Raw genomic sequence first — 18,784 nt, forward strand, 5'->3', positions numbered from 1 at the left:
GGTTAACTCATTGGGCAATATAATGTCAAGTCAGTGGTACTGAGTTGTTCTGCAGGTGTTTAAAAATTGATTTTGTTGTTAAATGTCAGCTTCTGGCTTGTCATCAGCTATAGTGCAGGTCATATGTTTTCTGATAAATTTGAAGGAAAGCAAACAAGGGAACATGAATGCTGAGATCTGTGAAACCGAAGTCCGTTGACATCTAATGTTGATGTTTCTAGAGCCACAAGAGCCGGGGGGGACGGAAGGAAAAGATGAAATCTGCATTATTCATCTACCAGAGATGTGGTGCTTAAACCCAGCACTTTCCCAAGTCAGGAGAATTGCTCTTCCCTTCTCCTCTGCAGCGAAAAAGCCAGGAGAATATAAACTAGTGCTGGAGAGATGTGTTAATGGAGAAGACCTTTCTCTGCTGAAAGGCTTGTGGGAAGTTCTGCAGGGGCCTCTCAGCAGCATTCGTAAGGGTCTTGATGGGGCTTAGGACAAGAAAAACTTTCTGGGACTGGAGAAGGTGAGGTCTGGAGACCTTCATGAACCTTCCCTTGCTGAATCCACCTCTCCAGGGCTTGGAGGAGAGAAGAGCTACAATGAGACTTAGTTTTTGCAAGACTTTTCTTTCCTGGTTTATTAACCACCAGCCCTCTTTATCGCAATCATGGAACCGCTCCTACATAGACTTCTTTTGAAGCACACGCTTGCACATCAGCTCAGTCCTGTACAGATTTTTGATCAATCAGAAAATGTCACTGCAGCAGCCAAATTCTTTGGATGCTTATTCAGATGTCCAAGCTGGAAGGGCCTTTGAAGAACACCTTAGTATTTGTTCTTGCTTTTCACCCCTTTGGAGACCTGTGACACTAGCTTGGTTTCAAGTTCATTATCCTGCCTTTTCAAGTCCAGCTCTACAAACGCTGTCCCCCTGCAAGGTAAACCTGGGAGGGCAAGGTGCAAAGACTTCTTCCAGAGGTTGTCCAAGGATTAGCACATAGGAAAAATGGTGACTTACTGATGGAGACAGCCTTGGGGGAAGTGAATATTCAAATACGTTAGGATTTCTCTTTCAGCAGTGTTTCCTGCAATGTTCATTTTTTAATTACAGTGCCTTTTTAACCCTTCCCCTGGATAGAGCTTTCTGTTGCACAGCCTTATTTTCATCTCTCTTTCCCCCCCTCCCCGTTCCAGTTTGAGCGACACGACCCAGTGGAGGGGCGGATCACGGAGCGGCAGTTCGGCAGCATGCTGCTCGCCTACAGCGGGGTGCAGTCCAAGAAGCTCACTGTCATGCTGAAACAGCTCAAGAAGCACTTCCAAGACGGAGAGGTCAGTGGCAAATTTGGGAAGTTGCGGTGGGTCCAGCTGCCCCGCACCGTGCTGAGAAATGAGTAAGCAATCTCCATTTTCTTAACGCCCGCACCTTGTTACGCAGTGCGGGGAGACACGCTGACTTCACAGGTGATAAATACTTTGCCGGCAGCAGGGAGATGGAAGAGGTGGAAGTGCAGTGGTCGGTGTCCAGATGAGGGTGGAGGCTTGTCCCTATTAAAATTCATACTCTACTTTTCAAAATTTATATTTGCTGAACGGCACCCTGGGTCTGGAGCCAGAATAAACATCGAAGATGTAACCTAGTTACTGGTTTGACCATTAGCTGCTGCGACTGGGCAGTTTATTATTTAGTTATGAGCTTATGTGAAAAATTATTTGAATTACTCATGATTTGAGAGGAATAATGTTGCAGATTCTACACTCGTTAATTTAGTGAGAGACCTTGGAATAAGACATCCGTACCAAAAGGACGTGCTTTATCAGGTAAGGCAAGTATGGGCTGCCAAATTACTTCGGTATTAGAATTTCATGTCTGCTTCTATAAACATGGGTTGTTCTTTTATTAACAAGGTTATAAACAAGCAATTTGTCAAAATGAGAATGGATAGAAAATCTTTGGCCAGGTATTGGGTTGGTCTGACTGTTTTAGAGCCGCTTCCTCCTAACATCAGAACTGGTGTTTATTTCTTAACAGATTTAGATGCAAAGTGTTTTATAAAACTCAAGTGCTGGCCAGGATCTAGTCCTTTTTTGTCCCTTTTTGGTGCCTTAACTGGTCTCCTGTGGTGTACAGGAATCCTCAGTTCATGTGAAGCCACTGCAGTGACTTTTCTCCCCGTTTTCTCCCTCTTTCACTGGTGTTGGAGGAAAATTTGGACGTACTGAAGCAGTGGGGCACATAGACTAATAGTCCAATAGACTGCAAATAATGCCAAAGAGTTAAAAACTGGAGGAAACCATAAGCAAGCCAAAAAGCCATGCTCGGAGTTGCATTCCTGACAGAGGAGCCATGGTACCTGCAGCTTCTCGTGGCCCCAGGGTGCCAGAAAGAGTTGGTTTTTTTTTTTTTGTAGATTCCCTCATGTTTTGTAGGAAAACAGGCTCAATATTTAATCGGCCGTTATCAATAGATGGTGTCAACGTGTCATCAGAGCTGAGATGTGTCACGTGTTAATATTTGGAAATCTCAGTTCTCAAGCTCTTTGTCTCTGGCTTAATAAGACCGTTGATGTTTCTGAGATTGTGTCTGTTTGCTCTTTGAGCGAGACGCTGCAGATGCGGCTTTTCCAGTACCTCTGCTCCCCTTGAGTTTTAACAGGAATCATTTGATTTATCGTGATAAAAATACCTAACTGTGATGTGTGTCTTAACAGAAAGTATCAGCTCTGTTGTTAACGTTCCCAAACTGTTGATTCTTTTGCTGGGATTTGTTTGTTTATATATATATATGTATGTATGTACACACACACAGAGGGATATATATTATTGAACAGTAGCTGGGTGTATGAGAAATTAGGCAGAGGGAGTTATTTTGGAAGGTTTCTTACAAGAGATGTTTTCTTCCTTTCATGTGTAAGCCCAGGCCCTGACATCTGCGGCAGTGGAAGAACTTTCTGTTTCTACTTTATTCCTCATCCCCAGACCAGCCAGATTGTGTTTCTATTTGCAGATAACCAGATTCAGAGCAAGTCTTGCCTTTCTTTATTCCAAGGACTTTCAAGGAGAGAAATTGGGGAATAAGATAAAAAAATGACATTTGCAAGAAACAGAATAGGTGGAAAACATGATTCCTTAGACCGGGGGGAATGAAACACCCAAGATCCTAAAATGAGACGTCTTCTCTGTTAACAAGTAGAAGATATTTAATGGTTTAAGGAGATGTAAAGGATGCAAGAAGTGCCAGCCACTTCGCACTGGAGGCAGATAAGCCTTTTTGGCAGCTGGGGCAGCTCAAAGTCAATGCTTATGCAGAGCTAGAGAAATCGGGCACTGAAATCCTCCCCTTCAGCAGGTTTTAGTTCACAGAGAATCCAGCCTGGTGCCTAACTTTGCTTTGTCTTTTATACAAGAGAACCTTTTCTTGAACGTTTGTGGTTTGGGTTTGTGGTTGGTTTTTTTTTTTTCCCCTGGGGTATTTTAGAAGATCGTATTCCTTGCAAATTTGTGTGTGGCACTTTGTATCTAAATACACTTATGTACTTTGACTGGATCGCCCTGGTGCAGCTGTCAGTGTTTTTACATAGCTTAACTTTCTCCATCTCTTTAGAAACAGGGCTGCCGTGACCAGAATCGCATTAACTGCCTTTCGAGCTTTCTGGATAACTTATTCAGGGATGCGCTTGCAAAGTTTTCTTTGTACATGAATGGAGTATTAAGCCAGAGAGCGTCCTCCCACTTGAAATGGCAGAAGCTCGACGCTGGCGTTGCTTTTTCCTCTGTGTCTGTAACCCAGCCATCTGCAGAGCAAGCGGCTGCTTTGGTCGGGCTCTGCTTTACTCCCGTCGTATGAAAAGGCAGCGGAGCCGGTGCTACCCACTGCTCTCCCTTCGGCTCCCAGAGACATTGATGCCACACAGCCACGTCATTTATCCTGCGATACTTTACAGTCACTGAACACCTTGTAGGTTAGAGCGGTTTGTGATGCAAACATGTTTTACAGGAAGCATTTTTCCCCAAATCCCTCCTTTTCACGCTTCACTAGCCTACATTTATAGTGTTACCGTGATCTGCACAGCTCACTAACCTGCTGTAACTCCTCTCCGGGCTGAAGGCAGTAGAGGCTTTGACTTGCTATTGCTTTCCGAAGAAGGTAGAAGTAAAATAATTTTAATAGTATGATACTGGGAGGGGATGGCAGTAATTGTACCAAACGCACCTGGCAAGCTTTACCTTGGAAATACAATTTACCTTGTGAATGCTTTCTTATGATGCCAAACATCATCTTCATTGTCTGGTGCAATTACCTTTTCTGCACAAGGCAATGCTGTCAGCCTCCAAAATGTTAAAGCTCTGGTTTTAATCTAACTTTTAGCATTTTTCCCAATACTTATTCTATGTTCCCGCTTTGGGGGTGGCATGTTTTCTTGCATTAATTGATAATCTGCTCTCATTTTTATTTTTCTTAAGGAAAAATCCCATCTTGCCCTGGATATGTGAACTCCTCTGCATATTCAGCAGAGCTGCCACACTCTGCTTTGTTTAAAATTGCTTACAATCCACCCCCTCAAGTTTCACTTACAGAGCTGCTTTTCTCCTAGTAAAAAGGACTTGAGCTGTCGATAGTATTTACAAGCAAGGTATTTGGTTTATGTCTCCCTAACCACTAGAAAACCAAGCGGACTCTTCAGAAACTAGTGATTCAGGTCACCTTCTACATGTGCTTTGGGGGCTGCGTAGCATATTTTTCTGTTGAGATGGCAGAGGGTGGGAGGGAGATGTAATTCTCCCCAGCTGAAACCTGGGCTCCCAGGTGAAAAGCCCGAACTTTTGCAGAAGATGTTGGAGCTGTCAGAAATGCATGTTGCGAGCAGATATGTGTTTCTGGGGTCTGCCTGCTTATGTATCACTAGTATTAAATGATGAAAGGGTTCAGGCTTATAAATCAACAGCTAGATCTACAAATGCCTTGAAAGAAGTGACCATCCAGATCCCATAATCTGTACCCTAGTGCTCTCCAGATTATGCAGTTTCTTGTGATTCCAAATTAACACAAGCCTTCTTTATATAATGGAAACATCTATAGGTCTTTCAGTGGAGACATGAATAACGTATGAAGAACCGAGCAGCACTGTCAAAGGCATCAACAGGGAATGGATAAATTCCCATACGCAGACAACCGACAGACGAAGGTGATCATTCATCTGTTGACTTGTCGGTGCAATCCTGAGGCTGTCCCAGTCTCTTGATTTGATTTTATTTTTGTAGCTGGAAAGGAATCAATGCTGATGCCAGCCTCAACTACAGGTTTCATCCGTAAAATATTAAATTTCATACTACCAATGGCATTTTTGCTACGGAGATTCAGTACCTCTATCCACGTGAAAATCCAGATTTATAGGGTACCCCTAGATGTCATTGCTTTTGCTTTTTCACCTGGTGAAAGGACCACAAGTTCACATGTAAGCCTTCCCTGTTACCCGCTGAAGCGATAGCAACTGCAGTGTTGGTACTAAACAAGGGGCCGTTTTGCACGGACAGAAATGCTGTTTGGCCCTGACATCTGCCATTTTGTGGTGGAAGATTCCAGGAAAATGCAAAGTTTAGGGCTCTTTGCTTAGAATAGCTGTTGAGATGCCTTGTGGCCACTACTGCAAATGTCAGATGTGCAGCTAAACCATGGCACAGTGTCTTCTGCTGGCCTGAAAGTGGCCACATGCCTCCTGGCTCCTGCAGACTTTCCATATTTTTAGTACTCTGCTCCCAGGGAGGAGGGCGTCAATCAGAAAACACATAGCAGGGAGGGGTCCGGGTGGGTATCTGAATTGCAAAGCCATTTTCTCCTCCAGATCTGTTGTACAAAACAGAAGAATCTTTGCAGTATTTCCTGCAGAAGTACCTGATTTATTTGGGGTTTTTTTTGTTTTTTGCTAGGACAGCATTTCATTTAATTCTGCCATACATCTTTTAGCATGCTACTTGGGGAGCAGAGCAGGTATCCATTTAAAGAAAGCTCCCTGTACAGTAACTGGGGATTTTTTTTTTGATCTGTTGTCCGTGTGTACATTTTACTATCTCATCTTTTTGGTCTGGATCCATGAATTCAGGGCTGACGAAACCTGCTGTTGCATTTGTCAGTGCACGCGCTATGCACCGTGCATTGCCACGTACACAGTTACAGCAAGGACAGGAACTAGCTGAAATACTTCTTCGTAGGTTACAAATTTTCTGTAATTCTTCTGCTTACAATTCTAGAGGCACTGGGTCTGTATGAGAAGATTGTAAAAAAAAAAAATGTAAAAAGTGCTTTTTCTTTCAAAAAAAGATAGGTGGCTTCTTCACTGATTAGTAGTTGTTGGGAAGGGTTTGAGCAGGGTTGCAACAGACCGTCTAAATTTATATTTGACAGTATAAGCTGAATGTGTGCGCTTCCATCGAGACCATGAAACCGTGCCGTGCTATGCAGTTGGAATTTTTAGCGTCTTGCTGTATCAGTCTGTCGTGCTGGACGGGGTAGGAGCCTGAGCCTGAACTCTTTTGACAAGCTGATTTCTCTCTTCCAGAGAGGAAGGCTGAGTGGTCATTACTTGTGATGATATTTATTGATGAATAATTGATATTGTTGATTTATTTATTGATATTTATTGAATGATTTACCTCCTCTCTTGGCTCTGAGCCATGGCCGCGGTGGAGGAGTTTGGAGGCAAAGCTAACTGGGGCATATCTGTGCGTGCTGTGGTTTGCAGTATCGCCTTCTACGCGTGGAACCCCCCAGGGGTCCCTGAGTCTCTTGGGAGAGACCTTGCAGTGTGTGAGCTATTTCGTTATCGTTGTTGCAGCTGTGCAGGCTTGAAAAAATACATAACTGAACCTGCTTGCAGCCACCTCCTGCATCTCAGACACAGGCTCATGATGTGTCCGCTCTCCTGGGTGGGAGCTGGCGGTGGAGTGAGTACCGGAGAAATGCTTTTTGGTCTCTGCCACCACTGACTGTGCGTAGGGAAGTCGCTTCCCGTTGCACGACAGGTGGGGCCGAAAGGGGAGCAGAGGCGGTTAAGAGAAGTATGGGTCACAACCCGTATCTGCAGGTGCCAAGGTAGGAGTGTTTTAAGCGTGCAGGTTAATTCCCCTCTGGCTATCGCTTCGTGCCCATGAGTCACTTTGTTGTCGGCAATCCGAGTACCGTCACAATCTCCTTTTCCCATCAGTGTTAAGACCATCTTTTCTCTGTCCTAGGGGCTGACGTTTGAGGAGGTGGAGAGCTTCTTCACTTTTCTGAAGAACATAAACGATGTGGACACGGCTTTGAGCTTCTACCACATGGCTGGAGCTTCGCTTGATAAAGGTATTAAAACTTGCGAGACGGACAGGCGCTGAAAGCTTGAGGGAGCACGACTCATGCTGTGTCTTTGGAGCTGGGAAGATGTTGACCAAGCCCAGGCTGACAGGTTAATAATGTACTGGAATTGCAGTTCCTCCCTGTAATGAGAGGTTCAACTTGCTCCGTCCATGGATAAAGAGGGTTTCAGGTTTTGTACTTCCCCAGTTTTAGATACAGAAGGGAACAAAAGGCTGAAATGTGTAGTTTGACTAGATTAGGAAGCAATGATTTCATGGTGACCTAATAGTAAGTGGTGATATCTTCACCAGGACCATTCAGGCCTGACATGTGCAGAGGTGAGATGATCTCTGGTCCCAGGAACCAGGCACACCAGTGTTTCTTCATCCCCATCTTCTGGAGTGGTATTTTTTTCTCATTTTACGACGTACTTGGCAAAGACAAGCAATGCTATAAGGAGTATTCTTGCAAACTGTATCTTTTGTGGAGGTCTCTGTGATCGATGCGGCAGAGGCACTAACCAGCAGTGGAGCTGGTGGTAGGACAGTTTCAACTCTTGTTTTGTTTCAAATTTGCTGAAAAATAAGAGACTTTGCCTAGAAATAAGTGCTGCATGGCCAGATGCTGCGTTTCTGAGCCGAAATCCAAGTAAAGGGCAGCACCTTTGGAGTTCCCAGGCGTGCTGGAAAGGAGGGGGAGTGCTGGAATCCCACTGAGGTCCCAGACTGAGCATTAAAGTCTCATGTTCAGAGGAGGTTCTCTTCAGATAACCCACAGTCCAGAGGCTACATTGGCCAGGGGAGCTGGCTGAATAAACCTCAGAGCTGGTATTTCCTGGGGAGCTTGGTAATAGTGTGGTTTATCGATCAGACCAATCCATATCCTTCCTCATCTCATCATGTATTTGCTTTTCTGAGCTAATCCCTAGCAGGTATGCTTTCAGATCTGACACACTGATTTAAAAAAAAAAAAGACAAACCAAAAAAAAAACCCCAAAAACAAAAAAAAAACCCCAAACAAACAAAAAACCAAACAAAAAATAACAACAACAACAAAACCACAAACCCATACATTAAAAAGAGGGGGGGGGGGGGAAAAACCCGGCTGCCAGGATCTGTCAGAAATGCATACTTCTCTTTTCTAGATTTTTTTTTGAGAGAGAGTTGTTGGTTTTTTTTTTTAAACACTCAGACTGTGAATATAAAAAAAAAAAAGAAAAACCACAGTGGCAAACTCATTAAAAGTTTTTTAGGCTGAGTGGAAACTCTTGTGCACTAGAAAGTTAAAGCTGATGCATTTAGGCAGCTGCAAAATTAAATGTTTTAGAAATAAGTTGTTCTTCCAACTGCTGCTGTTGTGACAATGTTAAGACATTAATAGGTTTTTGGGGAATGGAATTACAAAGGAAGTCAAACGTGTTACATCTCTTCTTGCGTGTGTCAACAGCCCTGCTCATCTTTTATTTTTTGGGGGGGGAAATCATCTGTATTCTTTGTTTTAAATCACCATTATCTTAAGACTTAAAATTAAAAAGAACCTGATAGGATTTTCTTTCATTTAAAAGTAAACATAAGTACGGATGTGCTGCTGCTACGCAAAGCCTTTTGCAGCGTCCCACGAGGAGGTAATAGCCCAGCAAATCCAATTTACTTGGCGCCTACAGTAAATTAGCAATTGCCTGGTCCTGGAATATGTATTTGTGGAGTATTTAGGTCTGCGTGCAGTTGGTAAATCAGTGTGATTGCCGTTTAATTATGTGCGATTAATGAGCTTGTGCTGGAGCCACAGCCGTTGAGCTGGGAGTATTTGGCTGGAGTAAAGTAAACCTTGGGGAGGGTTGGTGGTGTGCGGGGCATGGCGTCAAACCGCTCGCGGGCTCCGCTGTCCCCAGACCCCCGTCCCTGCCTGCGGGGTCCCGGCTGTCGGGAGAGACTTCCTCGGGCAGAAGAGGAGAGTTATCCTGCAAATCCCATCTTCGCGTGCATCTGGCAGCTGATGGGATTCACCTCTCGCATCCTCCTGTGCTGCTCGACCCAGAGATGCGCTGGGCAGGAGGCACGAAGGGATTGTTTTGCTGTGGTCCTAACGAAGGTGCAAAAGCAATCTGCAGCGCTACGCCTGGGTTTTGCAGCAGGGGTCTGTGTGCTCCCATGCCTAAATTGTCTGTGCGTTACCCATTCCCATATGCGTGCACTCCGAGTCTGGATATTGCACCCACACAAATCAAATAAGCAATAAATGGGGTATACTCTTCCGAAAGTCAAACTTCCACAAGGTTGCTTATTAAAAACCAAGAAATGTAGAAATTACTCATTATATTGGGGGAGAAGATAGTTTATTTATGAAATTGCGGCTAACCTAATGCAGCAAATGTTGTAATTTTAGAAGGGCCATTTAAAATTTAAGAGGAGAAAAAAAAGGTGGCAGGAAACAGCCATAGCTTGACAACCTGCTTTCTGTATCGAATTAAAGTAGCTTCTTTTTCTTAAAAAAGCTCATAAACCTGTATTTTAATGATCCATAGAATAACACACAGATTATTTGTTAGTCCATCTTTCATTTTACCAGAAACATAATACTGTCATTCTCTTAAATCATAAACATTACTTAGAAAACTTTCCCAGCCTGGACTTAGAGCTGGCAGCAGGACAGGAGCCGAATTCGTCGCTTATTCCCCTTTCAAGGCGAGGGTGTGAATTGCCTTTTTTTTTTTTTTTTGGTTTTTTTGGGTTGTTTTGGTTTTTTTTGGCACAGCCTGCAGCCAGACTTTCCAAGCAGCCGTTCTGCTGGCGCCGGCGGAGAGCCACGGTATAACTCCTTTGTGTTCTAGGGCAAGGCACAGGCATGCTTCGCTAGAGATGGGCCGAAGCGAGAGGGAGACGGCTGAGCCCGCTCTAGCTCCGGCGGCTGGGCCAGCACAGAGCGGGGCTGGAGGCCAGGAGGAGTTAATAGAAGATTGTTTTATTTGAAGGATGGAGCCTGAAACGGCTGCAGGGAATTTGGAAGGAGGTAGAGGTGAGTTTGGAGTGCAGCAGGTATTTGTCATTGAATTGCTGCTTCCTTTAATCTACCTTTGGAGGTGGATGGAGGAAGTCAGGCCCCCATGGAGGCACAGCTCAGGTTGCTCCTTGGAGTAATTGCATGGAGCACCCTGGTAGTTGGGTGGGCAGGATGTCTGTAGGGTGGGTGAGGTTGGCAGGGACCTCTAGAGCCCCCTCTAGTCCAACAGGGTCACCTACAGCAGCTTGTCCAGGACCACCTGGGCTTTGGGTATCTCCAAAGGCGGAGGTGCCGCAGGCTCTTTGGGTGTGTAAGAAAGCCCGGGTGAGTATTTGCGATAATTTGTGAGATGATTTGAACAATGAAATCTGGTGTCCTGGCCAAGGCAGCCCTTTGCTGCCCTCACAGCAGTGCGTTGACGTGTGTGTAGGTGATGGACAGGGACTGTGGAAGCGCTTGGCACCGTGTCCTCAAGCAGGAGGGGTCTGGAGCTCGCCTGCCCTTTGGTTTTAGTACATGCACAATCACAGTGCGGTGTTTGCTGAGCACTGACGCAACGAGTTGTTGGGCAAAGCTCCCTCACAGCAGATGATGCCTGTCCATAAGGCTTTAAGAAATCAGCTTGGTAACCCTGAGGACAAGCTCTCCATAGATCAACAGCCCCTGGAAGATTTAGAAACGACCTTCTGTGTTGCAGTCTCCTTTCTTTACTTATTTATGACTGCGAAGATTACAAAAACAGCGGATCAGCTCTGCCTTTGGTCTGGTAGCTCTGCTTTTTTCCTCAGAAGCGCGATCCCCATGACTTTTCGTCATGCTCCTTTTGATGTCAGAACGGTTTCTACTCAGCTGCAGGGCTGCAGCCTTGCATTTTGAGAAGAAAAAGAAAAATGTGTTGTGCCAAAGGATTTCATAGGGTTTGTACATCTCTCTTCCGGGTGGATATTCTGGTACATACACATGGAAATTATTTGAAAAAGAGTTAAATAATGATAGTTAAAAAGTGAAATAGATTTTTGCTAGCTATATTGTCAGTGACGGCATCCAACATTTCCAACTGGGATGCTTAAAATGAAACCTGTGTATCAACGTGAGACCCTACATAGACATCCTACAAGTGTTTTCTGGGAGCCCAAAATACATGTGTCCTAGCTCTGCAGCCTGGGACTGCCCAAGGCAGGGAGCCCTGCTCCGGTCACCCTGAGTGCCATTTGAGAAACGAAGGCAGCAGCCCAGCCGCCCATTATTTTGGCCAAATGTGTGATTAATCTCAAGATGGAGGAAAAAAGGGGTTTGCCAGCTGGCGAGTCTCTTGCCCATAGAAAAGCCCTGTTTGTAAGCGCTTGGTGAGGCATTACTCACGGTGCAGTTCTGGGAATGCGGTTCTGGGAGTGGAAAAAAAAGATAACTGCCAGACACTATATTTGCATAAAATACCTCAGATGGCTTATTGAAGGAACCGGTGGGAGACGCTAACACTTGAAATTTTAAAAGCTGCATAGCTTTTCAAGATAGAAAACGTGGAACTCATTTTCGGTGGTATAAAATCCAGGAGACTCTCCCATGTAGAGATGGATGCAGGCATCCCAAAACCCCAGATCTGGACAAGCCTTGTTTTAGGAGATGTTTCCCCAGACAGCACCTATTACATTTTGCGAAACGGTAAAAAAATGATGCTGGGAGGTTTTCTTCAATCTTACTTGCCTCACTGAGATATCTTGTAGTCTGGACCATGTGTCCCAAAGTGGTAAGTGGAGACGCTTCCTCCTTCCTTATGACTCCTTAAACCCTCACAAAATTGTTATCGAGCACAGCACAGTCATGCAGCCCCTGAGAAATTAAATTTTTGCATTGAGCGAAAACAATGTGGTGGAGGTGACACTTGCACAGTTGGATTAATAAGTGAGGAAGCAGTAACCGGTGGCCGTAAGTACAAATTACAGCTGGTAAAACCGCGGCTGTGAAAAATAAATAAGCACATGTTGAAGAGGAGGGAGGGATCAGGCGACACCCTGTGGAGATGGAAGGAGGGGGGTGAAAACGCGTCAGAAAAACATGACTTATAATTAAAGAAATAATTCTAACTTTTTTTTCCCATATAAGCCTATAACAAATAACTTCTGCAGTAGGGTACCCGGGGCACCAGCAGGAGGGGATGGTATTAAAGCTTGGTTGAGCATCTTTAAAGATTTACATTTAAAAGGAGTTTAAATGAAATTCAGTGTTGCTGTCTGAGGAAATCCAGATTTGCTTTTGCTGTCTGAAGGTTTGGGTCTCGGCTAAACGATGGCTTCCAGCACTTCAAACCTCTGCTGTTGCCCAAGCGGAGGTGTTTTAATATGCCTCCCAGCAGAAGCACTTTCTGGGGAAAAAAATAAGCTGAGAAATAAGTTTATCTAAACTTTTTTTTTTTTGGTTAAAACATCTTTTTTTTCTTGAGCTTTACATGTTACTGAAGCCCCACAGCAGCACATGTGGCAGGTAGGAGTTAGAGGGCACGTTTTGCTGGAGCCAGAACTGTATTTAGGGAACAAGCATCGTCTAATTGGAGAGGAGAAAGGCACCTTCTACAAAGGTGCGTATAAAATCCGGAGCCAGGGCATTTATCTTGGTAAAACGGACTAAGCCGTCAAACGTTCAGCTCCAGTGTTTGCTGCCACTTTGTGTTCACGGCGTTTGATCCAAGAGGACCTATAAATTCTGCGTTATACCTGTGCAATTTTATAGTCGCCCTCTCTTCTGTTTTGGGGTACACGTGATGCTCGCCAGCAGTCCCTCCCTCTCAGATCAAGGGGGGAAAGCTGAAGGCAGCTTTGTCATTTAATGCCAGCTTGAGCTAATTAAATGGTGGACCGTTAAAGCAGCCCTTTTTGGAGGGCTGCTACCATCTAATGCGCCCACTCGCTTGCGTTGCCGTTCAGTCATTCGATCGTGTTGCATCTTGCTGGCTAATCAGTGCATATGCGGGAGGAGAGAGCCGAAAGGAAAGGGCTGACACCGACGTCATGGCTGTCCCTGTGCTTAGAACATGGATTCCCCCGTTTCCTTCACTATCCAGGTTTTGTTGAGAGCTGTGCCGCGTGACGTGGTCTCCCCACGGTTCAGTTGGCAAGGTTCAGGCGTAAGGCTGGTGAGCAAAATTATTTCAAGTTTCCTTTAATGATTACGTCGCCTCTGCCCTCCCCAAAGCAGGCTCTGGCCGCCAGCAGGACACATGCAGAAGCAGCAGCCGTATCCCATATCCTGCCTTACGGTGACAGAACTGAAATACAGAGTAATAACTGCAGACCAGAGCTACATCTCTCATACAGGAAAGGATTTTAACTCAAAAAGAATAGTTACAGGGAAACAGCGGGTGCCTACTTGAGATTACATATGTTTTAATCTACCTTCTGTTTAATTTCAGTTTTCTCCTGCATTATTTAGTAAAAGGAGGGATTTTATAGGGGAAAAGGACCTGATGGTGGCTGTGGATTCCTTCCTGAAAACCCCAAACCTCACTCAGGGGAGCAGAAATAGGGTGGAAGGAACCAATGTTCTAAATATTAACGAAAAAGTATCTTACTGGAAACACTTTATGCAATTCCTAATTAATCCGGTTACGGTATAGATTGGGTGCTTATTTTGTTTTTTCTGACACATAACTCTTCAAAATCTCTGACGGGCAAATAGCTTAAGCCCAGAAAGATGCTGTGGATGAAAGCTAAGTCTCTTTTTTGTTTCAGTCTGATTTGGTGTCACACCACTTCCCTATTTTCGTTCATCCCAGTAGCTGTGGGCTCGCTGCTGCAGTGCAAAGTCTCTCCAGATGGCGTTTCCGCGGGTCAGCCTTCGCAGGGAAGCTATTTTAAAGCTTAAAAGTCATTTTAACTTAAAATACGCTCACATTCATGCAAAGCCCTTGTGTTTCATCCAGTGTCTGGAAGGGAGCGGGGTGCTTCAGCCCTGACAAACAGCGACAACTCAGCTGCTCTTACCTGCTGTCCTGCTTTCAATTAGCAGCTGTCAAAAGGGAGACTAGAGGGCAGCCAGCCACACACGAACATGTGTAGAAGAACAGCTAAACCAGCTCAGTGAGGGCTGGTTGGGGTTTTTTTTTCTCCCCTTTACACAGCAGAGTCTACTGCATAACCCAGCCAGACTGATAGCTCCATGGATTGCTCTTTTCTAGAGGCATGAATAAAACTACCACTCGCTTCTTTGCTGGTGAGCTCAGCTGCCAGTCTGGCACCAAGAGGGGGAAGAGAAATAATTCATTACAACTCTCTATTTTATCACAAGGTTAACCTTGCGTGCTTGCTGCGGAGCGTTGCAAGGAGAGGGTGGATAGGTTTGTTCTGCAATTATTGGGCCTGAGTTGCTTAACAGGAAAACTGGGGTTTATTATTCCCAGCCTGTTGGAATAGTTGTTTCATAGAGTATCATCTTTGCACTGCCATCAGACGGAGCTGCCTTTTAGATCAAGCCCGTCAGGAGAGGTTCCCTACCTGGTGTTTGCTGTAGTGCTGACACTTCGCCCGATTTTGTAACCAAAGGGAGGAAAAAAAATCTCATCTTGGTGTTTTTAATGTTTATCTTGAACACACGGGTATCAGCACATTGGTGCTCACCAGCAGCCTCTCCACACCCCGTGCGGTGTTGCAGAGGGAAGGCGAAGGCTTTGAGGAGCCTGGCTTTGAGGCATGCGTTGAATGGGCTGGGGACGAAGCTTATTTCAAGCCTCTTTGAACATGACACAGTTTTGTATAGGTGGTTTTCCGTGAAGGAACAAGAGGAACACTCCTCTGCCTGCCTTGGCTGCGGTTGGCAGATCATGACATCTCGCTAACCTTGTGCCCTCCCTCCGTTGCAGTGACGATGCAGCAAGTGGCCAGGACGGTGGCCAAGGTGGAGCTCTCTGACCATGTGTGCGACGTGGTGTTCGCGCTCTTCGACTGCGATGGTGAGTGACCCCAACCTTGCCCCGTTCTCTCCGCCAGGCTGGGCGAGAGTCCATCCAGGGGAGAAAATACAGGGCAAAAATGCCAGCCGTGAGAGCTTGCGACGGGCTTCGCTTTTCCTGCCACGCCGTCGTCCGCTCGTTGGCCGTGGGTCTGTATTGATGCTCCTGCCCTGCTAGGAAGAGAGTATCTGATGGTACCCAGCTTCTGAGATGTTGATCTTAAGGCACTGGATCCAAGCGTTTGGCATGCACAGCTTGCTATACAGCTCCCCCCCACAAAAACAAAACCTCTATTTGGTTTAACAAAATGAACTATTGTGCTCCACTGTTGGAAATGAGCCTATCTGGCACTTTGTTATCTCCAAGGTCCTGGACAAAATATCAGCTGAATTAGTTAATGGCAGCTCTGTGCCCTGCTGGGAAGCCCGTTGCTTTGCTGGCCCGCAAAGGATGCGAGCGCTTTGGAGTAGCTTGTTGCCACACTGAAGCAATCTCGGGTTGATTTAATAAGAATTAGTGTAGTCTTTGCCACCAGGGGATGATGGTAGCAATTCAGACTTGGAAAGTAGCAAAATTCTGCATTTGGCCAAAACTATCAAGCCAAAACCAGAGACCTTGCTGGCGGCCCGCTTCTCCAGCACAGCTACCAGGAACTGGCCGCTCTGAGCGGCAGCAGTGGTGCATAAATAGACAGTTGTTTGCTTTCTGACATAAATATGAACATTAAAAAAAACCCAAACTTTATTTTATTACTTGTTGTCCCTCTTGGTTTGAGCCCCACCTGCTTCCTTGCACCTTTCTAAGGATGCAGCTCTTGTTTTATTTTTCTCTGTGCTTCCGTGCCACTTTCTGATACAATCCTCAAACCGGATGATCAGGCTGGAGATTAGAGTGAACCGAAGCATAGCTGAATATTCTCCATTTGCATCCTCTCACAGGAGAATCTGCTAAATATTTTGATAGCAAACTTTTGCGGGGAAAGACTGTGGTTGCCAGAGCAGTCCCTGTAGGGAAGGAATCAAGTGGAAAGGCAGGCGCAGACCTCTTCTTTTTTTGTCTGTGTGTTTTCACTCTGTCAGTGTTTATATATATTACCATGCACATAATCAAAAACCTGCAGCACCGTGGGGAATTTTACTCGCCCCTTGACAGTTTGCTGGAATTTCGCTGCCCAGATTTGCATTTGGATGTAAGGCAGGAAAAAAAGCTCTCAAGTGAAGAAACTTGTTCATTAAATATAACTGTGTGGTTCCCTGTATTAGCTAGAGAGATTCTCTCTCCTTTGATCTGGGGAACCGATGGCACTGGCGGGTTTGTTTCTTGAGGGCTGATGTCCTTCATAATTTCTTCTGTGACCAAAGCTGGGTTCTTTTCCTGTGCTGCTCCCCAGAAGCTAAAATCAGTGCTCTCAGCTGTGAGCCATAGGCAGGGGAGCAAAACAGGCAATGAGACATGGACAGCGGCATGGCAGAAGGCATCAGCCTCTCAGCAGACCGGCGTCAGGCTGTCGGTCGTGCCGTAGCTTGCTGCTGTCCCTTCTGATTAACCAGTGCCCTAAATAAAAATCCCAGAGGTTTTAATTTATTGGTCGTTAAGCAACTACAGAGTAAAATTTGCCCCAATTCACTGTCATCTTATTTTTAACCTAAATTTAGTTGACGTAATTCTCAGTAACCTCACTAGATGACTGTAATGAATCTGCCCTTCTACCCCATTAAGAAAAATCTGTGCTGTTACCCTGTGCTCCCGTAACTTCCTAAATCGCTTAAAGAGGAGAGTTTCCTGCGGGTGCATGGGCATTTGTTTTGCATTTGCTTCTCAGTCTTCAAGCCCCAGCGCTCCAGGCCCTGCAAGATGTGGCAGTGCCAGGGGCAGTGTCTGTAGGATTGGGATTTAAATGCTGTGGTTTGGGCGGGCAATCCTTGCTTAGCAGGATATTTTGGGAGGTTGAAGCCAAACATGATTTCAGTCTCTGCAAGAAATGACACTTGTGGCTGCTGCCCTTTAAAGTTGGTGCATGTGGGGAGGAGGTTGCTGGTAGGTTTTAGTGTTCCTAATTTTTTTTCTCTCGCAGGGAATGGTGAGCTGAGCAACAAGGAGTTTGTGGCCATAATGAAGCAGCGCCTTATGAGAGGCTTGGAGAAGCCCAAGGACATGGGCTTCACGCGACTCATGCGGGCGATGTGGAAATGCGCCCAGGAGACGGCGTGGGACTTCACCATGCCCAAGCAGTAGTGGGGTCGGCGAGGAAGGCCCGGCTTCCCTTTCTCAGCCCTGCCACCACCGCCTGCAGGCGAGCACTGCCGCTGCGGACACCTGCGGGGTGGCACCGGGCTCTGGCGAGCCCAGACTCCTTCGTAACAGGAGATTTTTGTAAATCTAAGTTAGAAATCAAAGCCCGTTGTATCTGCAGCTTCTGCTTGCCACTGGCCCCTTAATATTCCTCATTTTCAGGAAAAAGAAAAGGACTTTTCTTGCTGCTGCCACCTCCGCTTTGTGATGTGCCCTGCCTGCAGAGCTGGGCATTGAGCGAGCTGGTGAGGCTGCACCATTACTTTTATTCAATGTTATTACAAAATGGCATGGGGTTGATTTTAATTCTTAGATTGCTCCTAAGAAAGAAGCTGTGGGATTCCTGGATAGGTCGTACCAGTGGGACCTAGGAGTAGGGGCTGGCACAGCCAGGTGCTGAGAGCACCCCAGGATTTCAGATGGCCAAATGCTCCCTGCTACCCCAGACTATCAGGGGGTGGAGGGGACGGTGTACCCGCAGAGGGGGCTGCGTGAGCCAAGGTGCTGCCTCTGCTGCAAGAGCAGTTAAAAGTAGTGAAGCAACTGGCTCTCCCACCCATCCTGCCTTGCGTAAGCAACCTGCTGCGGGAGGTCTCTATTTTTTTAAATGGGGAGCACTCTCCGTGGGGAATTGCAGTTCTGTAACGGGAACAGGCTGGAAGATGTTGTTTGCTGAGCGCTGTTCTCTCTGTAAAGTATCGTGTAAAGACGCTGCTCACTACAACACGGCTCGTGGCTCATAACTGGCTCTCCCACCCATCCTGCCTTGCGTAAGCAACCTGCTGCGGGAGGTCTCTATTTTTTTAAATGGGGAGCACTCTCCGTGGGGAATTGCAGTTCTGTAACGGGAACAGGCTGGAAGATGTTGTTTGCTGAGCGCTGTTCTCTCTGTAAAGTATCGTGTAAAGACGCTGCTCACTACAACACGGCTCGTGGCTCATCTCTTCCGAGACTTTCCAGAGCTGGAAAGACAAAGCCCAGAAGCCAGCGCCGGAAAGGCCCGAGCTGCTGTGTTTGCTGTCCTGTGTTGCCAGCCAGCCCTAGACAAGCGCTCTGGTTTGGGATGGCCCCATAAGCAATCTGCTGCGGCCTCCGTGGTGCAGAGAGGAACGCTCTCTGCGGGTGCTTAAATGACAGCCATGAGCTGCAGCCTTTCTTTGAGGTGACAAAATACTTCTAGAATATTTTCATACTGGCTACTGATCCTGCTGTTGGGAATCATTCCATCT

The 18,784-nt window shown here is 46.0% G+C and overlaps 1 protein-coding gene across 3 annotated transcripts in view; it reads left to right on the top strand.

The window, feature by feature from the left end:
• Positions 1-17,498, top strand: part of MICU1 (mitochondrial calcium uptake 1) — a 95,686-nt gene extending 78,188 nt beyond the window's left edge. For all 3 annotated transcript variants that reach the window (XM_010296389.1, XM_010296390.1, XM_010296391.1), the window contains 4 exons: positions 1,183-1,320; positions 7,219-7,327; positions 15,174-15,263; positions 17,338-17,498. In XM_010296389.1, the coding sequence (XP_010294691.1) occupies positions 1,183-1,320; positions 7,219-7,327; positions 15,174-15,263; positions 17,338-17,498 (498 nt within the window). The remainder of the gene's footprint in view (positions 1-1,182; positions 1,321-7,218; positions 7,328-15,173; positions 15,264-17,337) is intronic.
• The last annotated feature ends 1,286 nt before the right edge of the window (positions 17,499-18,784 follow it).

Source organism: Phaethon lepturus, unplaced genomic scaffold (genome assembly GCF_000687285.1).
Source record: "Phaethon lepturus isolate BGI_N335 unplaced genomic scaffold, ASM68728v1 scaffold19851, whole genome shotgun sequence".
Lineage (NCBI taxonomy): Eukaryota > Metazoa > Chordata > Aves > Phaethontiformes > Phaethontidae > Phaethon > Phaethon lepturus.